Source organism: Emys orbicularis, chromosome 1 (assembly GCF_028017835.1).
Source record: "Emys orbicularis isolate rEmyOrb1 chromosome 1, rEmyOrb1.hap1, whole genome shotgun sequence".
NCBI lineage: Eukaryota > Metazoa > Chordata > Testudines > Emydidae > Emys > Emys orbicularis.
The window spans coordinates 112,018,542-112,037,385 of record NC_088683.1 but is presented as its reverse complement, the minus strand read 5'-3'; the positions used below and the strand labels follow the sequence as shown (position 1 = coordinate 112,037,385).

The following is an 18,844-nucleotide window of genomic DNA, read 5'->3' as shown; positions in this document are numbered from 1 at the left end:
TACAAAGAGGAGAGGCTAATTTCACCTCTCTGCTCATTCATTTCTTGGCCTCTGCTGAAACTGCCAACAAGGAAGCCAATGTATAGTGGTATGTGTTTGATGTAATCACCTGCGCACTAAGCCACTGAACAGTGTCTCTGGTAGAACTTTGGTGTCTGCTGATGTTAGCCAGCTTTCAAACAGTGACCTAGAAGAGAAGCATCCCATCTTAAACCTTCTCTGCTCTATTCTTCCATCACGTGGTCTGCCTAATTCCTATTAAAGTGAATGGGAGTTACTCATATTCTGTGATGGAAGAATTGAGCGCTTGCACTTTTCACAGCTTCAAACTATATTTGTCATTTCTTAAATGTCAATCTGCAGTTTTCTAAATCTTTCTTTGAGCCTGCCTACTTTCTCATATATACCCACTATACCTAGATCTCTCTGATCATGCATTGCTTTGTCAACTAACCTTGTTCTTCATCTTCATTTCATGTTGATGTTTCCCTGGTCTAGCGCATGGGCTTGTAAATCAAGATCAGGTCTGAAAAGTCCTAATTGCTATATTAAATAGCTAGTAGCTGTCAGACTGCTTAGGCATATAAGTTTTGGTTCTCCTGAATATGAGGGAAATGATTTACATAGCTGTCTTACATGAACACATTGTGTTGAAAATAGACCTTTCTCGCAAATAAGAGCATTGTTTTAGGGACACAAGAAATCACAGTAAGATATTCAGATTTACTTTTAGTCTTTTCTGACTGGCATTGTAGAAGTATTTTCACTATCCCAATTTTAGATGCATTTCTGCATTCAAGTTTTTCCAAAATATCAGGCAAAATTCTGAGAAAAGTTTACAGGTAGCACCTAAAACTACCAGCATAATGAAAAGAAAGGAGAATGGTGGAGGCTGAGCTTATTTCCCTAAATTTGGTTAAAATAATACTTATGTAATGTTTATAATCCCTTCCATGCCTATGTTTCTATGATTCTGTAGGTGGTGGGGTTTTTTTTAATTCTACTGCTGTAGTACCAAAAGGCACAGATTCAGAATCAGAGCCCTGTTCTGCTAGATGTCTTAAAACACTTAAAACTCCTCAGTCCTCCAGCAGCACGCCTTTTCACTCCTTGCATGCCCTCCATTAACTGATGGGAGGTCCTTTTTAAACCAGGTGTCCTGATTAGTCTGCCTGCCATAATTGATTCTAGTATGTTGAAGGCACAGCCCCTATCTCCAAAGCGCTCATATTCTAAAAGGACAAGGGGATCCAATGTACAAGCAAAGTGCTCAGGGTGATGGTTGCAAAGCGTCATGCTGAGCTCAGTGTGGGGCAACAAGGGAGCATCATGGGGATGAATTAACAAGAGTATGGAAGTAGGAAGGGAAAGGGGATGTTGAGGGAGAGGCAAGGAAAAGAAGATAAGATGGAGGACTGGAAAGGAGACCAGAAAGAAAGAATGCCTGTAGTCCAAACTGAAAGAAAGCAAAGTATGATGACATCACTTGCACCCAATGCGTTCTGGAAGTGTCTTACTCCCCAGGGCTTCACTGCTGCTTTGGCTCCTGGAGGGCACACTGGGGCGGGGAGTTCCACTGATATCTGAAGGAGGTGAGGGGAAGGGGGATGACGATACTTCAGTAATTTTGGATGCTCCCACAGTTTAGCTATAAAAGTAACCATCTTGAAATGTGTGGGGGAGGGAGGGGTGTTTGTCTGCTGTGTACCACTTAAAGATAACAGAAATGCACATTGGCCTGTTAACTTTTAAGTCCTTCTCCTCTATTGCAGGTATTCTATGGCAGACTATTGGAGGAAGCTAACAGGGGTTCATTTCCAGCTGAGGTGGTCAATAAAATATTTTCTAATATTTCATCGATCAACGCCTTCCACAGTAAATTCTTGCTTCCGGAGCTTGAGAAAAGAATGCAAGAATGGTAAGAATTGTTTTGAAAGATATTAAGCCTTTTAATAATGGGTCTGAGTTAGCGTAGAAATTGTTACATGACTGAGACAGAGGACACTTTACCATTAAAATGCTCCAAGGAAGTTCTGCTGCTGGGAAAAAGTGTCTGCTGCTCTACTATTCATCAGGGTTTCGTTTAATAGAGGAATTAAGCATGTCCTTAGCTTAAGCACATGGGTTGTTTCAGTGAAGTCAATGGGATTACTCGCATGTGAAACCTTTAGCTGAATGGGAGCGGTAGCCCTTTAAGATTACATGCTACCTGGTGAGTCTATTGCCTGAAATACAGGAATTGGTGCAAATGAATGTTTATACAGTTATTGTGCAATAACCTGATGATGCATTAATTTTTATCATTGCTTTCTACTCTATAATAAAATAGAATTCCATTTATTACATGTTTTATCTTTATCATTTAGTAATTAACACCTGGTTCTGGATTATTTTTAGGATGGTGTTGTCATGGCATTTTTTCAAGGGAAAGTCATGTGTAATGAGCATTTTGTACTGTGGATAAGCTTTTTATTTTCCATCTTTAGTGCAAATAACTAGAAGTGTGCCTGTGCTGTGGTAACACTAGACATAGCAGTTGTCAGCACAAACTCAATTTATTTAATCCAATCTAATTCTTCAAAAAAAGGTAACATTTCTCTCTGCCTCAAGAAAAGGTGACAACTCGTTAGCAAAAAGAAAGAATTAAAGTTTTCACCAGCAGTACACTGATCTGATCCTATGTCATCTCAGTAAGCTGAGCTCCCACTCTGTTTCAGCTGCCATGCAAACTGGGGTTTAATTTGGCAGCTCCCTAGGTTCTATTGCTTCTTGTCACATCCAGACACCCATTTACAAAGTACTCCAAATGCCAAAATCAGGGGCCTTTTTAGAAGAGTTAAGGAATTCTTGATTCCTGCGACATCCAAGAAAATCCTAAAATACCTGCTTGTCTCAGTCCAGGTAACAGTTGGAGGAAGAATAGGTGGGAACTGGGATAGAAGAGCCCTAAGGGTTGTGACAGGGTGCACAGGTCTCATCCCTGGATTGGCAGATGAAATATTAATCCTCCTACCAAGGAAGGGTCATAACTGTCTGCAGGCAATGCAGACATGCTTGCAGCGTAGGGCGTGCATGCATGCGTGTTTTGTGTGTGTCATGTGCAAGGCAGGAAATAAGAAGCAGGGCCTGTTGCTCAAGGGGAGATGAGGGGCTGTGGAACTCCTGATCGTGGGGGTCTGCACAGCAGATTACAGAAGAGCTGTTGCCTGGGAAAGAACCACAGTGGGAATGACATCACTCACTGCCCAGTGGGAGCTGGGCAGAGCCCCAGAGTAAAGTTAGCGGGAAACACTGATAACAAGGGCTACCTGGGAACCCTGATCTGGGGGCAAGTGGTTGAACAGACTTGGTTTATTAACAAACCTGAGAAGATTCTAGTTTCAAACACCAGTTATATGGCATGAATTCCTCCAGGGGCACATGAGGAGGTAAATTGAGGCACAGAGCACCAAGTGTCCAGGCAGGGTAAGCTCCCACAGGGTTCAAAATAAAATGGTGGTTACCATGCACCAACACAGAGAGAACTAAACATTTTGTATAAAGCAAGGCAATATCATAATTAGATAACACCTAAACAGCATAAAATAAAGTAATGCTTAACAATGCTTAATTTAATTTAATTTAAAATTTAATTTAAAACATTAAGCTTGGATTCCTTACTCCATTATAATAAAGTATTTAATATTGTATATGAGAAATTCATCTTTTTGTATTCATCAAATAAAAAAAATGTGAACCCAAATATTAAATTGCTCAATTTGGGGGGAGAGGGAAGTATGATTTACTTCAGTAATGCTTTAAAATCTATTGTATACATAGACTGTACTTTCTCTAAGGCAGAATGTAGTTTATCTCCTATACTTTGTGCTGTGTGTCATATTAGTAAAATACTGTGACAGGATCCCGGAGTACAACCTGGAACTGTGGGACCACTGTTCCCCCTTAATTCTCCAACCTGGGCTGTCTCTCACAAGGCTATGCCAGTGACAAACAGCAAACCCCTCCAGGCGCTGGGATCACTTAGCCATCAGCATGTGGAGCCCCACACCCAGCGAAACTGCACGAATGCTCCCAGAGCCACTCATGAATAAGGGTATGTCTACACTACGGGATTAATCCGAATTTATATAATTCGAATTTGGGAAACAGATTGTATAAATTCGATTGTTTGCGGCCACACTAAGCACATTAATTCGGCGGTGTGCGTCCATGTACCGGGGCTAGCATCGATTTCTGGAGCATTGCACTGTGGGTAGCTATCCCATAGTTCCCACAGTCTCCTCCACCCATTGGAATTCTGGGTTGAGAACCCAATGCATGATGGGGCCAAAAACATTGTTGCGGGCGGTTCTGGGTATATCCTCCCCCCTCTCCAGGAAGCAACGGCAGACAACCGTTTCGCGCCTTTTTCCTGGGTGAACAGTGCAGTCGCCATACCACGGCAAGCATGGAGCCCGCTCAGCTCAAGACAGCAGTCATGAACATTGTAAATACCTCGCGCCTTATCGTGCAGTTTATGCTGAACAAGAACCTGGAAAACCAGGCGGCGAGGAGCAGGCTACAGCAGCGCGGCGACGAGAGTGATGAGGATATGGACATGGAATTCTATCGAACCGCGGGACCCGGTGCTTTGGAGATCATGCTGTTAATGGGGCAGGTTATAGGCATGGAACGCTGATTCTGGGCCCGGGAAACAAGCACAGACTGGTGGGACCGCATAGTGTTGCAGGTGTGGGACGATTCCCAGTGGCTGCGGAACTTTCGCATGCGTAAGGGCACTTTCATGGAACTTTGTGACTTGCTTTCCCCTGCCCTGAAGCGCCAGAATACCAGGATGAGAGCAGCCCTCACAGTTGAGAAGCGAGTGGCAATAGCCCTGTGGAAGTTTGCAACGCCAGACAGCTACCGGTCAGTCGGGAATCAATTTGGAGTGGGCAAATCTACTGTGGGGGCTGCTGTGATGCAAGTAGCCAAAGCAATCACTGAGCTGCTGCTACACAAGCTAGTGACTGGGAGATGTGCAGGTCATAGTGGATGGCTTTGCTGCAATGGGATTCCCTAACTGTGGTGGGGCGATAGATGGAACCCATATCCCTGTCTTGGCACCGGAGCACCAGGGTACCCAGTACATAAACCGCAAGGGGTACTTTTCAATGGTGCTGCAAGCACTTGTGGATCACAAGGGACGTTTCACCAACATCAATGCGGGCTGGCCGGGAAGGGTTCATGATGCTCGCGTCTTCAGGAACACTACTCCGTTTAAAGGGCTGCAGCAAGGGACTTACTTCCCGGACCAGAAAATGACCGCTGGGGATGTTGAAATGCCAATAGTTATTCTTGGAGACCCAGCCTACCCCTTAATGCCATGGCTCATGAAGCCATACACAGGCAGCCTGGACAGGAGTCAGGAGCTGTTTAACTACAGGCTGAGCAAGTGCAGAATGGTGGTAGAATGTGCATTTGGCCGTTTAAAAGGTCGCTGGCGATCGCTACTAACTCGCTCTGACCTCAGCCAAAGAAATCTCCCCATTGTTATTTCTGTTTGCTGTGTGCTCCACAATCTCTGTGAAAGTAAGGGGGAGACCTTTATGGCAGGGTGGGAGGCTGAGGCAAATCGCCTGGCTGCTGATTACGCGCAGACAGACACCAGGGCGATTAGAAGAACACACCAGGAAGCGCTGTGCATCAGAGAAGCTTTGAAAACCAGTTTCATGACTGGCCAGGCTACAGTGTGAAATTTCTGTTTGTTTCTCCCTTCATGAAAACCAGCCCCCTTCATTGACTCATTCATTCTCTGTAAGCAACCCACCCTCCCCCTTCCCCCAGCTTTCTTTCAAAGGAAATAAAGTCACTATCGTTTAAAAATCATGTATTCTTTATTAAGTGATTATAAACATAGGGAGAGAACCAAGAAGGTAATCTGGGTGAGGTTTGGGAGGAGGATAGGAGGGAAGTAAAAGACCACTGAATAAATTCAATATAATGACAGCCTTTTGGTTGGGCTGTCCATTGGGGTGGAGTGGGAGGGTGCACGGAGCCTCCCCCCCCGCGTTCTTACACGTCTGGGTGAGGGGGATATGGAACATGGTGAGGGGGGAGGGAGGTTATACAGCGGCTGCAGCGGCACTCTGTCATCCTCCTGCTGCCGTTCCTGAAGCTCCACCAGACGCCGGAGCATGTCCGTTTGATCACGCAGCAGCCCCAGCATTGCAGCCTGCCACCTCTCATCTCGAGCGTCCCTCAAGACCTCACGTTCACTGGCATCTTTCCTAAATTTAGATATAGTGTCCTTCCACTCATTCAAATGAGCTCTTTCATTGCGGGTGCATTCCATTATTTCCGAGAACATCTCGTCTCGCGTCCTCTTTCTACGCCGCCTTATCTGAGATAGCCTTTGGGACGGAGGAGGGAGGCTTGAAAAATTTGCAGCTGCTGGAGGGAGGGTTGAAAGAAAGGAGAGAAGTTTTTAAACTGATACATTTTACAGAACAATGCTTATACTCTTTCATGGTGAAAAACACTATTCACATTACATAGCACATGTGATTTCAGTACAAGGTCGCATTTTCCATCTTAATATTGAGTGCCTGTGGCTTTGGTGTTAGAGATCACAGATGCAGGTCCGGGCAACAGAATTCAGCTTGCAGGCAGCCATGGTAAGCCATTGTCTTTCGGCTTCTGCGCCCTCCTTTCCCACATACCAAGCAAAGCCTGTTGACTGCTGCGGTTTTCCTGTTAACCTTCAGCAGCAGAAAACAAACTAACCCCCCCCACCATCCAATTCTCTGGGATGATCGCTTTATCCCTCCCCCCACCGCGTGGCAGGTATCAGGGAAGATCCCTGCAGAAACCAAACTAACCCCCCCCCGCCCCCGTCCCGCCATGAATTCCCTGGGATGATCAATGTACCCCTCCCCCGACCGCGTGGCTGGTAAGATCCCTGCTAGCCAAACGCGAAAAGCTCAGGGCCAATTCCCCCCGCCCCCCCCCCCCCCGTGCTTGGCTAACTGCAGGGAAGGGTTTCTTTTCAGCCACAGGCAAACAGCCCAGTAGGAACGGCCACCTCTGTCCCCTTAATTAAGTTCCCGTATTTCAACCAGGTTACCATGAGCGATATCACTCTCCTGAGGATTACACAGCAAGATAAAGAACGGATGTTGCTTGAATGCCAGCAAACACCGGGACCATACGCTGCCAGGCTTTGTCAGGCAATGATACCAGATTACTTGCTGCAAGCATGGCGTGGTCAAGTGTCCTACCATGGAGGACGGAATAAGGCTGCACTGCCCAGAAACCTTGTGGCAAGGCTTTTGGAGTATCTCCAGGAGAGCTTCATGGAGATGTCCCTGGAGGATTTCCGCTCCATCCCCAGACACGTTAACAGACTTTTCCAGTAGCTGTACTGGCCACGAATGCATCCCAAGTCCTCAGGGCAAATTAATCATTCAAAAACGCTTGCTTTTAAACCATGTTTTATATTTTAAAAGGTAAACTCACCTGAGGTCCCTTCCATGGGGTCATGGTCTTGGCTACTGGCTTGGGAGGCTTGGGAGGGTACTTCAGTCAGGCTGAGAAAAAGATCCTGGCTGTTGGGGAGAACGGAGTGCTGGGTGCTCTTTGCAAGCTCGTCCTCCTCCTCCTCCTCCTCCTCCTCTTCCCCATCCGCAGAATCCTCAGGTGTCGCTGATGAGACTATCCCCGACCCGGAATCCACGGTCACAGGTGGGGTAGTGGTGGCGGCCCCCCCCTAGAATTGCATGCAGCTCGGCGTAAAGCGGCATGTCCGCGGCTCTGACCCGGAGCGACCGTTTGCCTCCTTTGTTTTTTGATAGGCTTGTCTGAGCTCCTTGACTTTCACGCGGCACTGATCTGAGTCCCTATTGTGGCCTCTCTCCATCATGCCCTTGGAGATTTTTTCAAAAGTTTTGGCATTTCGTCTTTTAGAACGAAGTTCTGCTAGCACTGAATCCTCTCCCCATATAGCGATCAGATCCAGTACCTCCCGTGCGGTCCATGCTGGTGCTCTTTTTCGATTATCAGCCTGCATGGTTACCTGTGCTGATGAGCTGAGGTATCTGTGGTCACCTGTGCTCTCCACGCTGGGCAAACAGGAAATGAAATTCAAATTTTCCTGGGGCTTTTCCTGTCTACCTGGCCAGTGCATGCGAGTTCAGATTGCTGTCCAGAGCGGTCACAATGGTGCACTCTGGGACAGCTCCCGGAGGCCAATACCATCGAATTGCGGCCACACTAACCCTAATTCGAATTGACAAAATCGATTTTGGCGCTACTCCGCTCGTCGGGGTGGAGTACAGAAATCGATTTTAAGAGCCCTTTATTTCGAAATAAATGGCTCCGCTGTGTGGACGGGTGCAGGGTTAATTCGATTTAACGCTGCTAAATCCGAATTAAAGTCATAGTGTAGACCAGGCCTAAGGCTATGATTTAGTCACGGGTATTTTTAGTAAAAGTCACGTACAGGTCAGGAGCAATAAACAAAAAGTCACACCAGTGACCTGTCCATGACTTGTACTAAAAATAACCCTAACTAAATATTAGGTGCTGAGGAATGGGGTGGAGGGGCGCTCCAGCTGCTGCTGCTGCTGTGGGGAAGGTGCTCTGGTGGTCGCCGCTCCTCCGGGCGGGGGAGCGGCCTGAGTCCCCCCTGCTGCCGTTGCTGCTCCTCCAGGAGGGGGGGCAACCTGGGGCCTCCTTGCTGCCGCTGCTGCTCCGGGCGGGGGTGGGGACGGCCTGGGGCCTCCCTGCTGCTCCAAGGCAGTGCCCGGGACCCATTGCCGGGGGCCGCCACAGCAGCGGCTGGTGAAGCTGGCCCCGGGACCGCCCCAGCGGCTGCAGCTGCGGAAGTCACGGAGGTCCCGAAAAGTCATGGAATCCGTGACTTCTGTGATCTCCATGAAAGACTCACAGCCTTACCCATGAATAATACAGAGAGGCACCAGCCAATTACCCCAGCCTTGCATACCATAAATATACCATCTTACATGTTCAAGACTCCCTTTGACAGTGCAAGCTCATTAATTAGTTCACCACTCTGTCAAAGGAAAGTGGACCTGCACCAGGCTTTGTAATCTGAGCTGAGATTCCCGAGCACTTCAACCAAAAACATGCTGTTTTAGGTAAAATATAAAACGGATTTATTCACTACAGAAAGATAGATTTTTTTTCAGGTGATTACAAGTAGCCGGCATACAGATCAAAATTGGTTACATAAGAAATGAAAATAAAATTTAGACTGCGTTTCTATCTTTAAGAGACTAAGCAAGATTTAAATCAGTCTCTCACCCTATACAGGCAGCTCACAGTTCTGAATACACAGGCTGGATTCCCTTCCCAGCCTGGGACCAATCTCCCCAGTTCAAAGTCTTTGTCTTCCGGACAGTCTTCCAGGTGTTGAGATGGGGGAGGAGAGAGGCCAGGTGGTGATGTCACTGCCCCTCTATTATACTTTCTTCCAGCTGCTAGAAAGCTCCTTGCTGTGATGTGGCGGTTAGGCCGCCACCATTGTGTATGTGCTCTCTAAGGATTGTCTAAGAGAATGGATTCTTCTTGATGGGCCATCAACGCCAGTCTGGCCAGTGATAGTTGCTCCATAGTTGCCACTGACAAGCTAGCTGTGAGCGTTCCCCACTCACCACATATTTCAGTACCAAACATACAGCAATACTTCATAACTTCACATGCAGGATAGCAATGTTTAGCAGATCAAGACTTTTTAAATACCTCACAAGGCATAATTGGTACAAAACATATAATCATATCACAGTGGTGAATATATGGGTTTCAGGGTGCTATTTTGAGGTACAGAGTGTCACAAATACTAAATTGCATTTTCTGGAGTATGTAAAAGCAGCATACATTAGCAATGTAAATGCTCAGATTATTTTTTTAAGTAAAAAGTGCCTCTCTAAATCAACTTTTAATATTAGTGTTAAACTCATAAATTGCATTTTAAGAACAACACACCATCCTGTATTATCTGGATGCAATCTTCATCTGTGATTGGTGTATCTTGGATACCTTGGAAATTGCTTAACAGCCTTTCATAGGTCATATTGTGCACATATTTGAAGGAAGGATGTTGCCTAGGAGAAATGTTTGATATTTCTGAAAGAGAAATCTCATAGATTTTTGTTTTCCACCAGTCTCTAGGATCTGCTCTCTTTCATCATGTTCTCTAACATTTAAAAAAAGACCATTTTCCGTAGCATTTCCATAAACGAGAGCCAGGAACTCTGTGAATATCATCTTGTAACTCCATATACGATTGTGGTATCGTCTCTGGCTTTCTATACAAATTTGTGGGTAATGTCTTCTGATTGTCACTCCACAGTTGTGTTTTTTTTCCCCAGCAGTTAGTTAGGATTATAAAAGTCTAGATCTTAAATCTGTGAGTCCAGAACATAGGCAATACTCCTAACTTTGCTGTGTTTTGGTATGGCAGAAGTGATCTCAAGTGGAACTTTCACATCCGACACCTTGATGTGTTATGCCACTCTTTAGATAAGCTGTCAATGATCAGACCACAGAACCATCATATAAAGTTTTGCTTGATCTGAGCTGATCTCATGGGTGAGCACTCCAAGGGTATATCTTCACTGCAGTTAGCCCAGGCTGTAGCTTCTGTATACGTAGACAAATCTGTAACGTTGGCTTGAGGATATTTTAAATCCAGGCTAGCAGGCACAGCTGAGGGTATAGCTTGAGGTCGAGTTTCATTGCAGCCTGGTCTGGCAACCTGCCTGCTTTGCAGTGAGAATGCAGGCTAATCAAGCCCAGGTTCTGTTGGGCCTCCAGTGCTAACCCACAATTCTACCTAGGCTCTGATTTCTTGTCTACCTCCTTCTGCACTGAAGTCACCTACACTGGCTCAGTACTTTAACCCCACATTTTCTCACTCCATTTTTGCTGTGCTTCCAAAGAATTAGAGCAGAGATACAGCCCATGAACGTGTGCTAAGAATCATTTTGTGGCTTGCAGACTAAATTCCTTAGTGATAATCTCATTAGAAGTTCTTGATGCCAAATGCTGTTTGCTTTTGTGTACAGAACAGTCCGCGTTAATAATGAGGAGCTCCGCTTGGAAGTTACTTAGGCCTTGTCTACACCCAGCCGCTAGTTCGGCGGCTGGGAATCGAAGTTCCGGGTTCGATTTATCGCGTCTGGTCTGGACGCGATATATCGATCCCGGAAGCGCTCGCCGTCGACTGCGGTACTCCAGCTCGGCGAGAGGAGTACCGCGGAGTCGACGGGGAGCCTGCCTGCCGCGTGTGGACCGCGTCTGAACCGCGGTAAGTTCGAACTAAGGTATGTCGACTTCAGCTACGTTATTCACGTAGCTGAAGTTGCGTACCTTAGTTCGAAGTTGAGGGTTAGTGTAGACCAGGCCTCAGATAGGTGTTCTTATGTCACTGACACAGACAGCAGCTCCATGCTAAGTGAGAGAGAGCACTCTGGAAATGAATTCATGGAACAGCCCAGTTTAATTCAGACTAAGAACCATGGGATATCCCACCAGAAATCCCATCCCAGTACATTGGATAGTGCAGCACCACAGGGGATACTGTTGCACAAGTAGGACTTTGCATTAGGGATGCACCAGGCTAGGCTAGTCTGGGCTCACTGCAGTGAAGTACCCTAAATGGCACCAGACTAGAATTATAAGATCTACAAGCCTTTGCTGGGTTGTGTTTGGTGGATTAATTTAGATTGTTTTGAACAAAAGGCAGTGAGAACCTGTTTATATTACAGCAGGCATTTAATCATGAGTAAATGGTGTTCCAGCTGGTCATGACGTCTTTAGACTAGGGCTGTTGATTAATCACAGTTAACTCACACGATTAACTCAAAAAAAATTAATTGCAATTAATCGCACTTATAACAATAGAATGCCAATTGAAATTTAATAAATCTTTTTGGATGTTTTTCTACATTTTCAAATATATTGATTTATATTACAACACAGACTACAAAGTGTACAGTGCTCACTTTATATTATTATTTTTATTACAAATGTTTGCACTGTAAAAATGATAAAATAAATGGTATTTTTCAATTCACCTCATATAAACACTGTAGTGCAATCTCTTTATTGTGAAAGTGTAACTTACAAATGTAGGTTTTTTTGTTACATTACTGCACTCAAAAACAAAACAATGTAAAACACTAGAGCCTACAAGTCCACTCAGTCCTACTTCTTCAGCCAATCGCTAAGACAAACAAGTTTGTTTACATTTATGAGAGATAATGCGGCCTGCTTCTTATTTACAACGTCACCTGAAAGTGAGAACAAGCAGTCGCATGGCACTTTTGTAGTTGGCATTGCAAGGTATTTACATGCCAGATATGCTAAACATTCGTATGCCCCTTCATGCTTTGGCCACCATTCCAGTGGACATGCTTCCATGCTGATGATGCGCGTTTAAAAAAAAAAAAAGCGTTAATTAAATTTGTGACTGAACTCCTTGGGGGGAGAATAGTATGTCTCCTGTTCTGTTTTTCACACCTACTTTTATATATTCAAGTATATAAAAACAGAATTCTGCCATATATTTCATGTTATAGCAGTCTCGGATGATGACCTAGCACATGTTCGTTTTAAGAACACTTTCACAGCAGATTTGACAAAACGCAAAGAAGGTACCAATGTGAGATTTCTAAAAATAGCTACAGCATTCGACCCAAGGTTTAAGCATCTGAAGTGCCATCCAGAATCTGAGCGGGACAAGATGTGGAGCATGCTTTCAGAAGTCTTAAAAGAGCAACTCTCAGATGCAGAAACTACAGAACCTGAACTACCAAAAAAGAAAATCAACCTTCTGCTGGTGGCATCTGACTCAAATGATGAAAGTGAACATGCGACTGTCCACTCTGCTTTGGATCGTTGTTGAGCAGAATCTGTCATCCGCATGGATGCATGTCCTCTGGAATGGTGGTTGAAGATGAAGGGACATATGAATCTTTGGTGCATCTGGCACGTAAATATCTTGCGACGCTGGCTACAACAGTGCCATGAGAACGCCTATGCTCACTTTCAGGTGACATTGTAAACAAGAAGCAGGCGGCATTATCTCCTGCAAATTGTAACCAAACTTGTTTGTCTAAGCGATTGGCTGAAGTAGGACTGAGTGGACTTGTAGGCTGTAAAGTTTTACATTGTTTTATTTTTGGATGCAGGTTTTTTTTGTACATAATTCTACATTTGCCTCTGCCTCTGTGCTGCATGTTCTTCCAGAGTGCTTTGGGCTGTGCCTTATGGATAAACCCTTGCATTTTCCATTTTAAACTGATTTTTACTACACACACAAAAATCCTGGGTTTTACAGAAAGTATTATTCATTTTTTCCAATTTTCACACCTACTTTTATATATTCAAGTATATAAAAAATAACTTGTTTTACTAGGAAAATACAATACATTGCATGAGATATAGATATTACAATAATACGTTAGTCTGTGTGTATATGCCAAGCTGCCTGTTGAAGTAAGGCTATGTATTAGTCTAGAAGATGCACACAATAAACAAACGGGCATGCACACAAGCTCTGAAGTGCATGCACATCTGAATGTACTGATGAATCTCACGCCCACCACGTACACATTTCAGGCTATTAGCAGATAATGGTTTAAAGATTTGACACACTAAAATGGGAAGAAAATGAAAATCTGTATCAGAATACATTTCAGAACACAAGGGAAGTATTCACAAATTTTTAAAAAATAAAAACAGGAGAAAGAGATGAAGTTGAGTGTATGTGCTGCTAATGGTGTGGCCCAATTATTAAATGTAAATATAGGCTAATAGTTCTAAGTCTACAATAGTAAACTTTATTCAAATGGAAATTTTTATTTGGGGGTTAGAGATGTATTGTTTTCTTAAACTCAGAGGTGGCATTGTGTTTTGAGTTCTGTTTTAGTTCTGCAGCAAACCACATTGAATTCTATTCATCAAAGCATTAATCTGCTGAATACTTCCCCCTGTTCTTCCATCCACCAACACCCCCCTCCCCCCCAATATTTACCCAGAAAAATTAATAGTTTTTTCCACCGATTTTCACCTCTTTTGTGGCTGTAATAAACACCAGTAAATTCTTGTGAAACATTAACTGAAATAAAAACTGAAAACGAAGGGCCCTACTTATGGAGGGGTTCTGAAGTCATAGTAGACTTTTATTCTTGCCAAGACTCAGTGTGCTAGACTTTTTTGGACATATCTGATATGGCCTAGTGCCCAAACTTGTAAAAATTGGACACCTTCAGGTCTGGCATTAGAGACAACCTTCAAAATTTAGTTTCTCTGGAGGGAAAGTGAAATCAGACTACCTTTGATGAGCTAGCAGCTATAGATAAGTAGCCCATTTCATTTGTAGGCTATTTCTTGTTTGGCTGGCTCATAAAACTATTGGAACCTTGTTGCAAACTCTGTATGTTTGTGAAAAGGTCAGCGCGAAGTGATTTTTCAAATTTTGAAAAGCAGCTAAAGCTATTTGTTTATTGTGGACATAAAGCAACGCTATAGTCTTTACCACTTTAAGCTTCTAAGTGACTTAATATTTTTTCAAAGTATGGAATTTATCATAATAGAACTTAAAACTGTCTGATTTTTTTTTAATAATTTCTAGCAATACTGGAATCTTCTCAGTTTTGCATTAATTGGCCTCCTGAGTTTTCAGCTCCAGCTGAGAAGTGCAGTGTTCTATCACTTATAATGGCAGCCCAGAGAAATGCCATTCACTAAATGGAAATAATGAAAGAAGAATTAACATTTTATGTAGTGCTTTATTCCTTACTTGTAGCCTTTATACATGATCAAGATAGGGCACAAAGATTGTTTTCACTTTTGTGGGTCTCCTTTGATGGTCAGACTGGGATCCTTTGTGTAGTGGTATTGAACTGGAGGATTCATTTATTTAGATTTTTAAATAATATTTCCCCCTCATTTTGTCTACTAGTTAATACCTTGTCGGCTTTTACTTATTTGCTGTGAAGTTGAGACTCAATCCTCTTGCTCTACAGGGCTGCAACCCCCAGAATTGGAGATATTCTTCAGAAGTTAGCTCCTTTCCTCAAGATGTATGGAGAGTATGTGAAAAACTTTGATAATGCAATGGAACTGGTGAAAATGTGGACTGAGCGGTCTCCTCTATTCAAATCCATTATTCAGGACATTCAGGTAATGGAGGAGACTATTTATTGAAAAGCTACAAAATAGTGTGTATGTGTCATTTTCTATATTTCTGAAAGACAGTGTTAAATAATTAAATATCCAGTCCCTTTGAAAGACAAGGTAGGTACGGTAATATCTTTTATTGGACCAACTTCTGTTGGTTGAAGGAACAAACTTTCAAGCTACAGAGCTCTTCTTCAGGTCTGGAGAAGATAACCAGTGTCAGAGCTTAAATACAAGGTGGGACAAGTCTAAGGGGTTCACACACACTGTAGGAGACAACTTCCCACTTCATTTTAAGTAAAGGGTGAGCAGGCAGCAGGGTGTGTTACAAATTGTTGTAATGAGCCATAAAACCAATCTCTGTGTTAAGTCCATGGTTTTTAGTGTCCAACAGAGTTATGAATTTAAGTTCCCAGGCTTGTCTTTTGAAGGAGTTGTGTAGGTTTCCTATGGATATGTCTATACTACCCGCCAGATCGGTGGGCAGCGATCGATCCAGCGAGGGTCGATTTATCTCTTCTAGTCTAGACGTGATAAATTAACCCCCGAGCGCTCTCCCGTCGACTCCTGTACTCCACCGGCATGAGAGGCTCAGGCGGAGTCGACGGGGGAAGCGGCAGTAGTTGACTCACCGAGAAGACACTGCGGTGAGTAGATCTAAATACGTCAACTTTAGCTACGTTATTCACGTAGCTGAAGTTGCGTAACTTAGATCAATCCACCCCCCCTAGTGTAGACCAGGCCTCAGAGGATGAGCACTGAGAAGTCAGATATGGAGTGATTGCTTTGTGAAAAATATACACCTATGAGTGATAAGTTGTTTTTTGTCTTTTATCATTTTTCTATGTGAGTTCGTTCGAGAGTGTAGTGATTGTCTGGTTTCACCCTTGTTGTTGTTGGGGTCTTTGTTGCACTGGATGAGGTATACCACATGTTGCAATGGGTATGTGTAGGACTCATGGATCTTGAAAGGTGTGTTGTGGGAGGTATTGATCATTGTAGCAGTGGAGTTATGTCTGCAGGTTTTGCATCTGTTGTTCTGACAGGGTCTGGTGCTGCTTTGAATTGATGTTTCCTGGTCTGTGGGAAGCTTGCTTCTGATGATGTGCTTGGATAGGCTGGGGGATTGTTTGAAGCCCAGAAGAGGGGGTTGGGAAAGAATTCTTTCAGGATGTGGTTCCCATCAAGTATGCATTGTAATTGTTTGATACCCCTTATGGGTTCTAGTGTGGGGTGTTAGGTGACAAATAGGGCTATGCAGTCAGTGGGGTTTTTCCTAATGAAGCAGGTTCTCATGTGGTCTTTGGGTGGCCCGTTCCATAACACAATCTATTTTTCTGGTCCCTTAGAAGTAAGTCAGGGTTCCATTTTGTCCATTTAATTTTGTCCTATTTTTTCTTTTCCTTTTTTCCCCCCACATCCTTCCTCTCCAGTGAAACACATCATCAATCAAAGCATAAATGTTAAAACACGAGGACCAACGAATTTGCTTTATATCGGTCATAGATACTAAAAAGTAAATAACACTTTTTTTACAATTACATATTTGTCCATCTCTAAATTCCTAACCTGTCGTGCATGACCTGCAGTTTTCCAAAACACCTGAGTTAGGAAGTATGTTTACAATCCTAAATATTGAGTAACTGAAGGTTGAAGGAGCAGTCAGTCATGGGAATGTATCTCTTTGGAAAAGTCTGTAACTTCACCTCTCCAGGGCCTCTTCTTGATTTTTCTGTTAATTAGTATGGATATCGTTTTCAACCTACAGACCTATCAACTAGAAGTTTAGGAAAGGAATAAGACATTCCTGCAATGTGATGCCATTTAAGCAGAATGTGTGATCCTTAGTAAGGGATTTCTTTTGTGTGCTTTAGTCTAATCTACAGCTTACTTCTTTCTAAGGAAATGGAAGTAAACAGACATCATTTTTCTCAAAATAGCTACCCTTGTTTTTACATCATGGATAACGATGTATTGAAAGAAGGCGTTTGTCATACATGTGTGCCATATTAGAGTCCAGAATAAAATGCCTTGCTCTTATGACTTGTCATGGTAAATTATGTTTGTCCCTTATTAAATGAATTAGATGTTTAAGATCAGTTATTACAGATATTATTTGAAAAATTAAGTTCAAATGCAATGTCATTTGTGGTCCTATTTATGAAATTCTTTCTGCTGGATACAAAGAAAATACAGTGATTCTCCCTGCTTTACAGTAATTAACTTTACTTGCTTTTAAAGTCATTGGAAAGGATTTTAATTATTTGATTATGATGAAAAAACTAACTCACTTTCCTGCAATCAGGAGTTCTTATGTTAAAATCCCATGTTTTTGTCGTCCTTTTTTATGAAGATACAGTAGTCTTGGATTTAGGTCAGTCACAGCTTTATATTGTGTTATGACATACTAAGATATGGAAAAATATTGTCTGAACTGTGGTATCTAAATATATTTACATTTTCCTAGACACAAAAAGTCTGTGGGAGTTTGACATTGCAACATCATATGCTAGAACCAGTACAACGCATTCCACGCTATGAGATGCTACTAAAGGACTACCTAAGGAAACTGCCTCAAGATTCCCCAGACTGGAAGGATGCTGAAAGTAAATATTTCATGGATTGTGTGATAACTTAATATAGCAATAAGAAAACAGTAATAAAAGGACTCTGTAAATTAAAGCTATCCCAGTAAAAATGAGGTAAAGAAACGCAGTTGCAGGGAAAATGTTAGTGTAGAGTTGTAAGATTCTCTGAAAAATGATCCATTGTTTATTTTGATTTCTAGGCTAGCATTAGAGCAGTGAAACTTACAATGTGTCCATCCTGACATGGAGCACAAAAATTCTACTTTTATTTCACATGATTTTGCACCCTTTTCTGAAATTACGCCACATGCACAATTCTTAGGAGAAGGCTAGTCTGGCATTTAAGCACACTTTTGTGTGGCTTTTTATATAGAAACAGTCTTTTGCTGAAAAAAAACCTTGAAAATGGGATCCATATTTTATTTAAACTACACATTTCAGCAATTTGTTTGTGAAAATAGATTCCATTTTCAAGTTTTATCATTTTTCATGTATCAATTATGCAAGAACAGATCATATTTTTTTCTTATTATTCAGAATTATTTATCAAATAGCTTCTGCAAATAATTCTTGGCCTGGAGCAGTTTCTTAAAAATATTTGAAATTGGAACTGTTTTAGTTGGATCTGTTGGTCACACTTTGTTTCTGCTCCCTGATTGGAGGAGCCATGATTCTTAGAATCATATTTTGGGTACAAGTACTCAAGTTCGTGAATTTTGAAATTCACTCCACAAACACCCTACAATAATTGATTAAAACTGGCAAGGATTCCTGCTAAGCTTTTCCAGCATCTAATCTGTTAGCTCTAACTTTGATTGTATTTTACATTCAATTAAGGCAAAAGTACCCGGTTGGACTAAACACTTGTAGCTTACCTTATTGACAATTTTGGGGCTTGAGAAGGCTGACGTTCATATGAAATTTACAAGTATGCCATTAGACCTAGTAGTCTGTGTACTGGAGTAAATAACAATGTACTTACATTTGTTTTTCATTTTCGGTGCCATCTAGAATCCCTGGAAATTATATCCACAGCAGCCAGTCACTCCAATAGTGCTATACGTAAAATG

At 42.8% G+C, this 18,844-nt stretch overlaps 1 protein-coding gene across 1 annotated transcript in view; it reads left to right on the top strand.

Annotated features, from left to right (window-relative positions):
• The window catches only part of FGD4 (FYVE, RhoGEF and PH domain containing 4), an 87,251-nt gene that overhangs the window by 57,466 nt on the left and 10,941 nt on the right, over positions 1–18,844 (top strand). The window contains exons 6-9 of the mRNA XM_065400765.1: positions 1,773–1,918; positions 15,033–15,189; positions 17,654–17,792; positions 18,786–18,844. Of these exons, the coding sequence (XP_065256837.1) occupies positions 1,773–1,918; positions 15,033–15,189; positions 17,654–17,792; positions 18,786–18,844 (501 nt within the window). The remainder of the gene's footprint in view (positions 1–1,772; positions 1,919–15,032; positions 15,190–17,653; positions 17,793–18,785) is intronic.